This window comes from Phasianus colchicus, chromosome 2, assembly GCF_987193195.1.
Source record: "Phasianus colchicus chromosome 2, bPhaCol1.hap1.1, whole genome shotgun sequence".
Classification (NCBI taxonomy): domain Eukaryota; kingdom Metazoa; phylum Chordata; class Aves; order Galliformes; family Phasianidae; genus Phasianus; species Phasianus colchicus.
The window spans coordinates 17,511,437-17,525,491 of record NC_143437.1 but is presented as its reverse complement, the minus strand read 5'-3'; the positions used below and the strand labels follow the sequence as shown (position 1 = coordinate 17,525,491).

The 14,055-nt window shown below is 45.9% G+C and overlaps 1 protein-coding gene across 3 annotated transcripts in view; it reads right to left on the bottom strand.

Annotated features, from left to right (window-relative positions):
* TP53BP2 (tumor protein p53 binding protein 2) overlaps positions 1-13,785 on the bottom strand; it is a 40,652-nt gene extending 26,867 nt beyond the window's left edge. For 2 of the 3 annotated variants that reach the window (XM_031596319.2, XM_090134999.1), the window contains exon 1: positions 13,618-13,785. In XM_031596319.2, coding sequence (XP_031452179.2) covers positions 13,618-13,644 — 27 coding nt within the window. In that variant the 5' untranslated portion in view covers positions 13,645-13,785. Of the gene's footprint in view, positions 1-1,148; positions 1,169-13,617 lie in introns of those variants that run through there. The other variant, XM_090134998.1, reaches the window with a different exon arrangement.
* Between the last annotated feature and the right edge of the window lie 270 nt (positions 13,786-14,055).

The following is a 14,055-nucleotide window of genomic DNA, read 5'->3' as shown; positions in this document are numbered from 1 at the left end:
TTTCTGCAAACCACACAACATATAATACGAACTGCAGCATCTATTCATGAACTGTTTTTCATCTTCAAAGCATCCTACAACCAGGAAGCCCTGACAAAAGCAAGCAGTTTCCGACTTTACAGACTGGGAGACTGAAGCAAAGCAGGCAATGACAGAAACAACACTATTTACTCACCAAACAAACATACAGCCTCCTGAAATCATGATTCATTACCTTGCATTAGAACTAATAATATAATTGTATGCCACATTCTATATTCTGTGTGTTTCAGAGTGAACACTACTGTTCTTGAATCACACAATACTCACGTTGTTGGCTGTTTGGTTTGCTTCCATAGCACAGCTAAACAATGGTTTTGGCTTGCATAACAAATTTTCTTAGATGTCAATTTTTAAGGAAGTGTTTAAAGTCACCGTTAAGGTTAACAAAGCAATGCTTTGCAGTCATATTCCCTCTCTTGCTACCCGAGTTACACTTACTGAATTAGGCTGCAAATGGTTCAAGATAGGCAATATATTTTCCTGCCACACAGACAGCATGCACACCTGATCTGCTGTACAAACAAGCCTCCAACAAGGAGCTCACTGCATGCCCTTCAATGACTTCTCCACAGAACACAGTTACACAGCAGCAGTACGTTTCTATTCTGAAAAGCCATTGTTTCAAATGAGAAATAGCTTTTTTTGGAACAGTGCGTGGGACGGAGAGAAGTTACAACAACGCAATTTAGATCCTGAACTAAAACATATTTTTAGAAGTTAATTTTAGCACCACACAATTTTTATAATGAATAGATTAACTATCAAACTTTAAGTACAGATGACAGAAATGAGAAATAACTGATTCCACCCACGGACTCGACAGCTGAAGTTTTAACAAGTGATTTTTTCCTGATTAAGTACAAAAGCCGTTCAAACAAAGAGTTTTAAAAGGAAGCAGCTTACCTAGTGGGAGCACTGACACTGCACCTTCCTAGACAGCCACGAAGAAATCAGATACTAAAATAGATATTTTTGCTGACTTGATGCAACTTCTTAAAAAAAAAAAAGACAGCCTGCGCGATAGCAACTTTTCATGTTCTAATAAACAGCATTTGAAACTGCTACATGGTTACAATAAAAATTAAATTAAGACCTGTAAAGTATACCTCAATAAAGTAAATTAGCGAGGCTGTCACATGAAGTCCCTCAGAACCTTAAAACAGTCCTTCCATAGGCAACACACTCACTTATGTACCTGCAGATTAAGGTAAGCAAGAGATTAAGGGAAGCAAAAGATTATATAATAGACTTACTAGAAGACAGGCATACAGGATGATTACTAACCCTGATTTTTTTTTCATATTCACCTGTTCAATAAAGCTGCGTTCAAACAGAAACAGAGTGAAGTTTAATGTTTACCTACAGCCGCACCCAAATACATGGAGTTAGGTTCCTTCTGTCTCTTCTGCAGCGCACACTACTCCGTTTATATTGCACTGGCTCTTGGCCATAAGTGTGAGAAAGGAAGTTATGATGCAAGGTAGGTGGAGTACTGTAGGAAGCGCCGTAGAATTGTTCAAATTATTCCCAGTCTATATAAAGAATGGCCCTTTTTCCTTTCAATTGAATCACAAGAGAAAACAGAACTCGGCCTCTACTCTCAAAGGCACAGCAGTTTCTGCTTGTGTGGATCATTTTTAAATACACAATAAACTGATCTTTGGTAAAGATGTTTTAAATGCTGGAAAAACTGACATCTGTATGCATTTCTGGACAGGAAAATGAGAACGGGAAACAGTAAAGAGGAAGCTTCTCCCCTCCCCCCCTTTTTTTAATCCTCTACAGAATGAAAGCCATCTGCTTTTGGAATACAATAGTACACTGGACAACAGCTATAGCACAAACCTCAGTCTCTGCCATATTTCAGCTCCCTATCAAGCACACATCTGAATCATCATTATGGAAATTTGAAGACTTGCAAGGAAAACAGAGTTCTGGCCAAACACTGTCACCAGCTGCAGTTAATGTATGGTTTGTGACCCACCTACTTCACAGACAGCAGCTCTAAAGATAAAACTCAGTGCTCTGGATCAGGCCCACAGATGAGGAAGGTGCAATTTCAACCTTCCTGCCAAACTTAACAGAGTATCATCACCATCCTAGTTTCGCTGTATTGTTTTTCTAGAATCTGTCAGACGTAACTCATGACTGGTAAATAGAGGGTTCCTAACCTACATTCTCCTCCTTCTGCAGAGTATTATGCACAAGGTCATTAAGAAAACATCTGTCTCAGCAAAGACTTGTACTCTGCATTCAAGGTACGTTCTGTCCGACTTTTTTTCTTCTGTCATCTTCAGACACAAGAACAGAGCAGAAGTTCGCACATAGTCCAGACAACCGAAAGGTCTGGGCAAACAATTACAATTGTGAATGTCAGATGAACACCAAAACTCAAAACTCAGAAGGTCAAGTCACCACAACACATATTACTGAAGGAAAAGAGCATCTCAACTCAAGGGGAACTTTTAAAACCACTTTCACACTGCAGGAATTTATCCCAACATCAGCATTTGACAGAAGGAAATGCTCTAAAAAAAAAAAAACCAAACAAACTGGCCCATATGTTTTAAAAGAGAAGCAGAACTAGTTTCAATAACACACATAGGAAACCACAGCCTTTCACTGAGCACCCTCATTGACCAACACATCATGTATAGCTGATTCTGTTCAGACCCGAATCCACACTTGGATTCACACCAATTTAGTTAAACAACTCTAGGAATTCAGGGTAAACAAATCCTGACAACGTTCTTCACATTGTACCACACCGCAGCGCATTAACAAGCCTCTTCCCATTACCATCTGTGCTTTGAAGTTCCTCTCCTTCCCTCATTCCCCTCAAGTACTTGTCCCCATCTCCACTCAAAGCTTTCTCCCCACACCAGTCACACACTGTTCCACACTTCACAAAATCCCCGTGCAAGCTGACTGAAGAGCCAGCCCTACACAGTGATCCCATGGCCAGTGCTGCTGCCCTGTTTGGAGCTGCTTCTCCTTGTGGAGTCAATGACAGGAAGGTCAGGTATTTGGAGACTTGTCCCTTCAGTCAGGCTCTCTCTGAACTATTCAACACTGTTATGAACGCTTGGTACGTATGAAGAGTATAATTTCCAGGCACAAACTACCACCTAATTGCTACAAAAGCTCCTACATCCTGCCTGATTCCTGTCAGCCCCACTGGCTTTACAGTCCAGCCCATTCCTCAGTGTCACGACATACACTGCACCTCACAGAAGAGCCTAAAGACAGCATCCATGCATAACGAGTGGGGTTGTGAACTCAGACTTAAGCCTGAATCATCTCAATTTTCTGTATTTGCGTCAAACCCCAGAGGCAGTCTTTGTACTAAATAAATAAATAAAAAGGAAAAAGAATCTAAGCTGCTCTTGTTGCTCTAGATATGCCCATACTGGAAATAAGCATTCCTGTTTTCTGAGCCTTCTGGCCAGCTACAGACCCATGAGAAGCCATCCCAAGTGCTACCTGTTGGGACACTTGAGAGCTACCCCTTTCAAAAGGGACCTTTAAAGAGCAAGTATATTCTTATGATGAAAAAAGCGAGCCCAGTAGTTCTGCTGGTAGCCAAAGAAGCAGGCTTTGTACAAACAGAGATAAACAAAGTTACACCTGCACTAGGGATGAAAGCATATTTAACAACCTACACCACAGCAGCACAGGCTGTCACAGCAACCTGGCAGCTCTACCACCCACACCACACCGCCTGCAGGCTAAGGCACCAACACATCCTCACGCTTAAAAATACCAATTTTCTACTCTTTTAGTCAACGTGTAATGATCTCGCCGATGAAAAGACACTCAGCGTTCACACCCAGGAGCTCTGTGCCTCAGCCCACCAGGACATGCAGGTCAAACCCGATGCCTGTCACACGACACGTGCCCGACCCACACACCTACCTCAGTTATTACCTTCTGCTTACCAGCAGCTCCGGGAGCACCCATGAGGGAGGCACAGTATCAAAGTAGAAAGGAGGGGGAATTTTAATGAGATAGTATCTCAAGCAGTTTTTAAAAAGAGAAATTGAGCAAGAGAGCTGAAGTTCTGTTGATTTTCTGTTAAAGCAAAGCAAGTTGAGGAGAAAAAGGCACAGAACACTAGTTTACTCCAATCTCTGCGACTTCATAGAGAAGAGTGCCAAACACTTCAGAAAATACCACTCCTTCCATCACATTAATCACTCCTCGACAAAAACAACCGCCAACACCTGCGTCCTCCCTCCATGAAAGATCTCTGACAAACCCAGCACTCATGACCTGCACAGGTGGGTCAGCAGCCACACAGTTTCTGGCAACTGAAACAATGACACATATTCAAGCACACGGGTAAACATCTCTTTTATGCTGCGACTCCAGAACAAGCCGTCCAGCCATCTACCTCCAAGACAAACAAAAAGGGAAATAAAGAAATTTCAGGTCCCACAGCACAGTAGCCTGCATGTTTTACTGCTTTCAGAGTGAGCTCTGGCTTCCTACATACATACCTCCAGGAAGCAAAGGCTTCCTGCTGTAGGAATTGCTCACTCTCACCAGAAAAAAAGTACACCCGTGTTAGTCCAACTTAATCCTTGCTTAGTGAGGATCCTGAAGATGGTAGACAAATCCTCCCAAGACAACATGGAACTCAAGGAAAGCCATGCAGCATCATCAAATCATAAGTCCTTGGGAAGGACTAGTCCAACCATCCCTCCCATCACCATTTCTACCACAAGAAGCTACTAAACCATGTCTCGTTGCTCCTCATCCAGGCACCTTTTGAACACTGCCAGGGATGGCGACTCCACCACCTCCCTGGGCAGCCATTCCAGTGTCTAACCACTCTGAGAGAAAAAGGTTTTCCTTATCTCTAACCTAAACCTCCTCCGGTACAACTTGCAGCCATTTTCTCGGGTCCTGTTCATTGCCTGGGAGAAGAGGCCAAACCCCTCTTCACCACAACCTCCCTTCAGGAAGTCACAGAGTGTAATGAGATCTCCCCGATCCTCCTCTTCTACAGACTAAACAATCTCAGCTCCCTCAGCTGCTCCTCATAAGATTTGTGCTCCAGACCCCTCACCTCACTGCTACAGCTCAGCCCACCTAAATGGTGAACTGCCAGAGACAGCAGTCATGCCCTCCCCCACCAGGTCAGATTACATACACACATGGCAGATCACTTCCATCACACAAGCTTTTTTGTTCCTTTTTTGCCTGTAGTGTAGGTGGTTATTCCTCCAATCAGCCATCATCCAACTCCTCGCTAAATGCACTGGGAAGCTACAAGGGCACGTGGCTTGGGTGGAGGTGGGAATCAAAGGAACAAAGGTATCCATTTGAGCAGCATCCTACTATTAAATTAATTAGGTGTAACATCACACCATATCCTTACAGCAGGGCAGCCCTTTCCAACTTACCACCAATTCTGGGTGTGAATGCATTTCTGCTACAGTGGAAGCGTACTCTGAAGAATGATGTTCACTTGTCGAACTCAAATGATTGCCAGCACTCTGAAAGCAATCTGCCCATGGTAATGGAGGCTGACAACACTGCCACCAGCAGTGTCAAAGACAACTACTAGGAAAATGTCCATGCTTGGTGATTATATCTGTGTTATGAAAACTGAAGTTATTGTTCAAAGCCAAAAAGAACTTTTGTCCTACCACTTCTGGTCTGCAAACACACAGGAAGTCATTAGGAATTGTACAGATACTGAATAACATTGCACTACAGTGGCAAACCTTCAATTGGCACAGAAGACACATTGAGCTTTTGCACCACAACAGATGGATTGCTTTTATTTTGCAAGCAAAAAGAGAATGATGGGGGCTATTTCAGTATGGAAAACAATGGCTATTGGTCTAGTCAATCACATTGTAAGAGGAGATGTGCAACTTCCCCACTACAGTAGAACCAGGAGGAGAAACCTAGCCCTACCAATTCACCTGTTAGCCCACCAAGCACCCTGTTTGATCTAACCCATGCTCCTGTAACAGAGCTTGACATGCTTTAACTTTCATCAGTAACACTCAGCTCCTGTACCAGGAGCTGCAGAAGGCTGGCAGACTGTGCAGCTGATCACTGTCTGACAGGTTTTATTTGAGTACCACACGTTCCCAGGGGTACTTTCTAGGCAGTACCAAGCTCTATACAGATACCAGCTGAAAAGACAAGGAAGGGAGAGCAGTTCATCAGAGCAATGCAGCTGGCCTGCTAGGTGGCTCTGCATGCTGCCATAACCAAAATCACAAGAGATCCTCGCAGATGGCTGTGTGTGAAATGGTGGCCACCGAGGTGATGTCACAGCTAGTGGTACTGATATAAACAGAGGTAAGAGAAGTTTGATTAAATCAACATTTGTATTAGGCACGATTCCTCAACAGGTTTCTTTTGCCTCAAGAATTCCAGAAAATGCTCCCCTCAGCCCATTTCTATTTGGCCAGTCACTCAGCTTCCCTGGAGGCAAAATATATTTTCTCTTCCCCAACCTCAATATTGGCTGCTTGCAAGAGAAGCACCCTAAGTAATGCTGGTTTTGTGCAATGCTAGGAAACCACACTGCAGAAAGGCCTCGTGGGCAGGACCTATGTATGATAGCACAGGAACTATGCTGCAGAGGCAGGAGGCATGCAGTGCTGTTTCCATAGCTTCCCTACACAAACCTTACACACAGTAAGATCTGCTCTCAGAGAGCTGCAAGACGCACTGTGGGGCTACATGGGAGGGGGGAGGAAAGGCAGGCCAGGGAGGTAGCACTCATAAGACAGACAAAACTAGAAAGACCAAAGAAGAGCTATGAAGATGGAGAAGTGTCTGTAGGGTAAGGTGTGTGAGGAGTGGCTGAAGTCCCTGGGCTTGCTCAGCCCAGAGCAGAGGAGCTTAATCAATGCTGCTTTGCCATTTTTGAGCTTCATGGCATTCTCCAAGTGGTCAGAAGTGTTTCACCTAGCCCCAGTACAATCTGCTTTTCATGGCTCAGGGACAGCTCTTTCCCTGCCCTGGTCCTTCTTTTGCAGGCAGAAATCAGCCACATTCCCTGCTAAATCAGACAGGCTTTCCTGCAACACTTAATTATGCTGAGAGGCAAGCTGTGGGAATCCCATCCCTGAGGGGATCTTCCCAGCCTCGGGATGCTCCAAGTCTCTGACTTCCGCAGAGAAGGCAGGGCAGGAGCTATGGATCACTGCACTGCACAACCCAGATACCAGTCTGGGAAAGGTTCTGCATTCGGGGGAGTACACCCACATGGGATGAGAGCAGAGTGAAGAGAAAGAGGTCTGGATACAGACAAGTCACCACTTCCAAACAGCAAGGAAATTATCACTGATTTATAACTATACACAGATATGCCAGAAGCAGCTGAAGAACGGCCCCAGCTACAGCTATTAGGATCCTTTTTTGGATGTTTTTGTATGGTTTGTTGGCCTGATCAGTTTGCTCAACTTCAGCTTTCGCAAGCGGGATGCTCTGCATCAGTACCTGTGTGTGGCCTCCCAGCTCCTGATTCACACTGCAGCACACAGGCAGCTCAGTGCAGTGTAAGACTCAAATGGGATAACAACAACAAAATTAAAAAAAAAAAAAGAAAAAACCTATCTGATGAAGATTTAAGAAAATACGATTTCCTTCTTTTAAAAAACAGAAGGAAACTTAAGGTAAGAAAAATACACAACTCCTGAGATTCTGCCTTAGCTTTCAATTTTAAGAAACAATGGGATTTAGCACTTCACTACAATTGAGGGAAACTGGTAATCTAAGCCAAGATCTAAATTGCTCCTTAAGCAGTTAAACCTCACAATATAAGAATATAAAAAGACATGAGTAACCTCTTAGCTTGAGGAAAACACCAAAAGAAAAAAAAAAAGTAAACCTCCTTGCACCCAAGATATGTCTTAATCAGTGAACAGCAAATATTCACTTCACACACATGCAAAAGATGTGTGAACAACCTTTCTTTTAAGGTCTGTTCTCAACGAAGCACTCCCAGGCCATGTGACCCTACAGAACCATATGCACAGGTGATGAAGGTGCTGGGAAGACACAGTCACCATACACCAGCTCATTTAATTCTCATTCTGGACACGACAGAGCTGTAATGCAGCTGGAATACCACACCACAACATACCACTGGGTTTGACTCTAGGGGAATCCTGTCCCCCAGATCCCAAGCTGAACCCACTGAGTGACCTTTAAAAAGTTGCTTAACCTCTCTGCAGCTCCAGTTCCCTTCAATAAATGCTCTGATCTGGTATTTTAGAAACTAGATTTTGGTATTAAACAACTTAAAATAGCAACATCAGAAGCTTTTAGATGAGCAGTGTGAAAGCATCATGTTTTCACTTCAGCCTGGGGACTATAAACAGAACAATGCAGAAATATGGATAACTGCAGCACACTTGATACTAACATTCATATGCTTTATTTTGCAAAAGGATGATTAAAAAAAGAATCTAAGAGTAGGATTTACGAAAAGGTGAAGAAATCCAGAAGACTCCTAATCCCCCTTTTTCTTTTAAATAGATGCCTGCACAAGCTAGAGTGCCACACACAGCCATGCAAAGGCTCAGGAGGAGGAAAGACCTGGAAGCATCACTGCAGTAAAGAAGAAACTACTACTGAAATAACATTACTATCTCACTATTGAAATTTCTTGGCATGGATGCCGCAGCACTGAAACACAAAGGACTCATCATTTATACATAACATAAGATTGAGTTAAACATCCACATAATGCTGTGACTGTGGTGAAACTAGTGAGGATGCAGGCGTGACCAACTCTAAGCACTCAAAGCAAGATCCAGAACATTAATGATTAACAAAAAGCAAATAGAAAAAAGCAAGCGGGAAACTGCTTTTTGCATGTCCAGCATTGTGATGGTATCATGATTATTGCTCTTTCCCCAGTTCAATTAACGTGCACTCTCCATATCCCCAACCTACAGCAAAGAGTTATTTAACACTGTTTTAAACAGCCTTTCAGGCATTTCTGTGGAATGTGAAACTTCTAAAACAGTTGAGCAATGGTGACTAAGGTAATTAGGTACACTTCTCATGATATCCAGGATTTCTGGTGAACTTTATACACAGTATCATCCAACTCTTTAAGAAACAGAGATCAAAAAAAAAAAAAGACAGTTGTCTGACTCAGAAGTGACTAAGCCAGGAGAAAGCAGGCCTGGAGATAATAAAACTGAGAGCAAGGAGAGGTTTCTCTGCTCACTCCCTTGTGAGCATGGCCACTGTCCTTGGCTCCCAGAGCACTCAAGAAGAAAGAAGCTCCCCGAGGGGCTGGCAGCAGGATTGCCACCATCCCACGGCTGGGTGGGAGCAAAGGGAGAAGCCAGGCACTGCTAGCAGAGGCAGTGGATGGCAACCAGGCGTTTGGAGGGCAGCTCTCGGTCAATAACCAAAAGGAATGTGAGGCACACTGCCACTTCCACTCTGCTCGTTTGTTCCTCAGAAGGTACCTTCACACCTGCCTCTTTCAAAGTCCAACTGACTCACATGGAAATAAACCTCACGAAGCAGACCTGATGTCAATAAAGCAGGATCTCATCTGGTGACACTAGAATTTAAAAAGCTAAATCCTGCGAGTTTTCCCCCATCCCAAGCCACAGCAGCAAATGCTAGTCCTTGAAGCAGTAAATGCAGGAGTCCCACAAGGCACTCACACTTTGCTCTGCTGAGCAGATCAGAAGCAGCATAATCAACCACCCCCCCCCAGTCCCACTGCTGGTAAGAGTTCATAATGCTGCCCTTCCCCCCATTTCTGATAAAAACCTCACAAAGAAACGGAGGTACCCAGCACCACTTGGCACACACATTTCAGACGGGAAGCCACCTCAGAAAACAACAGCTTTTCATATAACATGATTTTTTTCATGAATAGTAACAACATGAGAGAAAAAAAATGCACTGCAGACATACTGAGGTAGTGTTTTCCTATAAGGAATAATGATGAAGGTCACAACACATAAGTGCAAAATGAAAGAAGCACAGAGGTCAGAAAGCTACCCCCAAACAGCCACCTAAGCCTTTTTCAGCATTCCAGACAAAATACTTGGAACAACCGCAATGCTGGAACTTCTAAATGCCTGACATTAACTAGGAAATCATTTAGAATAATACACAACCACTACTAAATACTTCATTTAAATGAAGAGGTAAGACATATGCTCAGAAGCACCCAGTCTGAAGTCCCATACAGACAGATGAGAAAAGCAGTGCTATATGGCTGATAAACCAGATCAGAGCTTCAATAATCAACAGGCTACAAGGAACAGGACTGAGATGCCACAGATCCCTTATTGCCACCATAACAAGCCATTAACTGCCTGTACTCTGCAAAGCTTTGCCCCACTGCTCCAATGCACCACTGCAACCCCACTGCAAACCCCTTTGCATCCATCACACCATATAAAGCAGTGCAGCTGCCACAGCTCCCATGAGCACTACTGTAAATCCCACTGTACCATTACAACCTTTATTGCAAACTCCATTTCCCCATGGCCCCCACTACACTACTGCAGTGCACTGCACACCCCCTTACAGACTCCGCAGCACCCGTTACCTTACTCAGAAAATATTGGGTGGGTATTGGGAAACTTCAGTTTCAAAGATTTTCCTTATTTGCGATGATGGATGGCAAAACTAATGTAGGAATGCAAGCACTCTCTGGTTTCCCAGGTTCTCCCTAACAATGTATCTGTTTGACTGATCCAGCCTGACATCAAGGAGGCTCCCAATAAGCATTGCACGTGAGACAAAGTGTAAAATGGAGCCTTGCCAGATCTTTGGGGGGGGGAAAATCTTAAAAACCTCACTGGGCACTAAAAGGTAACTCCATCTGTGCTACCTCCCACTATCTGAAAAAAAAAAAAAAAAAACCCACACATTTATCCAGTATGCAAAATGACGCAAATTACTTCTCAATGCATGCTCATCTTTAGGGTAATAGTGTAAAATTAGGGAGAGAGACCAGTTATGCTGCAGAAAAATAGGCTATTTTTGAAGGTGTTTCCAGCTCCTGTTCACCGCTTAACAGAACCAGTCACACTCCCACAAGCCTCTGGCAGATGAAAGGTGAGAACTTCTCACAGCTCATCAGCATTAACCCTGTTATTACCTTCATCAGCATAGCTACATGCAAGTTGCCTTCTATTACACTCTTGTGCACACTTCTAATCACATTGTCTTGACACGTGGTTAGAGCAGCAGTTTAGTGCCTAGCTGCTATTACCAGCACAAAAGCATTCCAATTTCAGGGAAGTCTCCAAAGAGTAAGAGCTGTTGCGCTGTTTCAGCAGTTTCAAAGCTTTTCAGTGGCAACCAGTCAAAAGGTGAATTCCTGCTGGGCTCACAATCCTTGTGTTCCTTATCTGGGGTCACGAGCCCCACAAGTCCCTAAAGACCATCTCAAAACTCAGTTTGAGTAGGTCTGTGTTTTTGTTTTAAAGGTGGTAACTAACAATATTTGTAATCTCTGTATTTTCAGTTCTTTTTACCAACATTCAGCTCTCATTGATCTTCCATTATTTGCAAGAAGCATGATGTGAAAAGGCTGAATCCACCTTCTTGTTTATGAGTTAAAAAACAGATTCATTACTGAGTTCTGTCATCAAATAGAGGAAAGCCTGAGCCAGCAAGTAAAGTGCTCCTGCTCCTTCCTCTGTTTGAGCTCAGTGACACGGAATGGACCAGCAGCAGCATCTCTGGGAGATTTTACTGCTACACCTTAGAGTCATTAAGATTGGAAAAGACCACTAAGATCATCATGCCCAACCATCGACCCATCCCCACTAACCCATGTCCCTCGGTGTCCCATCTCCATGGTTCTTCCTCCTACCATCCAACCTGAACTTCCTCTGGTGCAACTTAAGGTCATTACCTCTCAGTCCAGTGCTGTTATCTGGAAGCAGAAAGAGACACCCACCTCAACACAACCTCCTTCCAGGCAGCTGTAGAGAGTGGTAAGGTCTCCCCTGCCTCCTCTTCTCCAGATTGAATAATCCCAAACACGAGGGTGCTATTTGGCTCAGTTCTGGAATGGATTGAACTCTCTATTTACCATTTGTTTCTCAGTTTTCACATGTAGACAATACCACAGTTGCACAACACACTGTCTGTTCCATCTGCAGTTAAGCTTGTATGTTTCCCATTCCTCCATCATTAGTTACAGCAGTAAAGTCAACCAGCCCTCGCTAAGGTTGGGTGCTATTAAATTATTGCTCATTACTTCCTCCTAATTGCAGGGGAAGAGCCTCACTCTAATAGAAAACAAGGTGGTCACAGCACACCCCAGCACCATCACCCTTTCAGCACAGATCCTGGGTCTCAGACCCAGCACAGCTCCTTCCCTGCTGCCTCCCAGAGCTCAGCTGGAAATGCCCCTTAAGAATCACAGAATCATTAAGGTTGGAAAAGACCACTGAGATCATCATGCCAACCACTGACCCACCCCCACTATGCCCAGTAACCACATCCTTCATTGCCACATCGCTACAGTTCCCGATCATCTTCAGGGATGGTGACTCCACCACCTCCTTGGGCAGCCTGTGCCACTGCATCGTGGCTCTGAGAAGAAATCTTTCCTAGCATCCAACCTGAACCATCCCTGGCACAACTTGAGGCCATTCTCTCTTGTGTGAAGCAGTGCTCCTCAGAGGCTCCCCATGCCCACAACATTTGGGGGCAGGCCGTGTGCAGGAGGACCATTTGGAAGCTCCTTCAGCAAGGAGTAAGCAGGCGTTAAACTTGCTAAGGTTCCCTGCGCATACATCAGCCTCTCTGAACAACAGCAAGTTAGGGTTTCATTTGGCATCCCCGCTGCTGAAACCACATACACAGAGACGGTCACTGTTACACTCGTCTTTTACGTTTGGTTTTTTAAAAGAAAACCAAGTACTGCACATCATCCTCCTCACGCCTTTTGTGCTGACGACTAAAGTAGCCGAGCCGAGCTCTCGCCCAACCTCAGCCGACAGGAGCGGCGTCATTTAAGACCCGCTTCGCACCCGCGGCGGGACGCGGCCCTCCCCGCTCCCCGCCGGGAGAAGAAGCGAAGCCCCCGGCCGGCAGCGGGAGGAGCCCGGCCCGCCCGGGAGCCGCGCACGACGCGGACACCATTTTACCCCGCAGCTCAGAACAAAACCACCCCCCGTGCACACGCGGCGCGTTTCGAGCTAACTTAGAGAACTTTAAGGTCATAAATCGTCAAAAAAAAAAAAATAAAAATAAAAATAAAGACGCGTAAAGCGGGGCGCAGAGAGGGCGGCCCCAAAGGGGCGGGGGGACGTTCGGTGGCGGTGTGGGGCCCGATGGCCCCCGGCGCTGGCTGCGTTCCAGAGAGCCCGTCTGACGGGTTGGGCCCGAAGAGAGCGAGGGAAAGGAAAGAAAAGAAAAAGAAAAAAAGAAAAAAAAGAAAAAAGAAAAAGTAGAAGGAGAGAAGGGGGAGGGGAAGCCCCCTCCCACAGCCCCGTGGCCAGGAGAGGGCAGGGGAAGGCAGGCTCGCCCCCCGCCCCCTCCGCGACTCCATTTTCTCTCCCTCCCGCTGCCCCGCTCCAACTTTCCGCCCCCGGCGCTCACCGGCATCATCTTGGAGCCGAACCGCATGGGGACGGTCGGTGGCGGCCCCGCCGCCCGCAGCGGCAGAGTGCCGAGCCGGGACCTGTTGCGGAAGCGCCCGACTCAGCCCGGCCTCCTCCGCTTTGTCCCCGCCGGGCGCCGCTCTCCCGCCGACTCCGCTCCGAAAGCGGCCCCGGGCCAGCGGGGAGGAGCCGCCCAGCCCCGCCCCGCCCCGCCCCGCTCGCCTCCTCCCGCCCCCACCCCGGGAGGGGCCGGAGCGGCTCCCGCGGGCCTGGAGCGGTGTGCGGGGGTTCGGCGGAGGCGGTTCGGGCCGTGCGCCGCGCCGGCGGCGTGACGGGGCTCGGGGGGAGCGGCCACGTCTGCTTGTCCCGCTCGTGTGAAAAGCTTCCCTGTGATTAAACAGGATGGAAGGGGATTAGGGGCTCCCGGCCGAAGGGA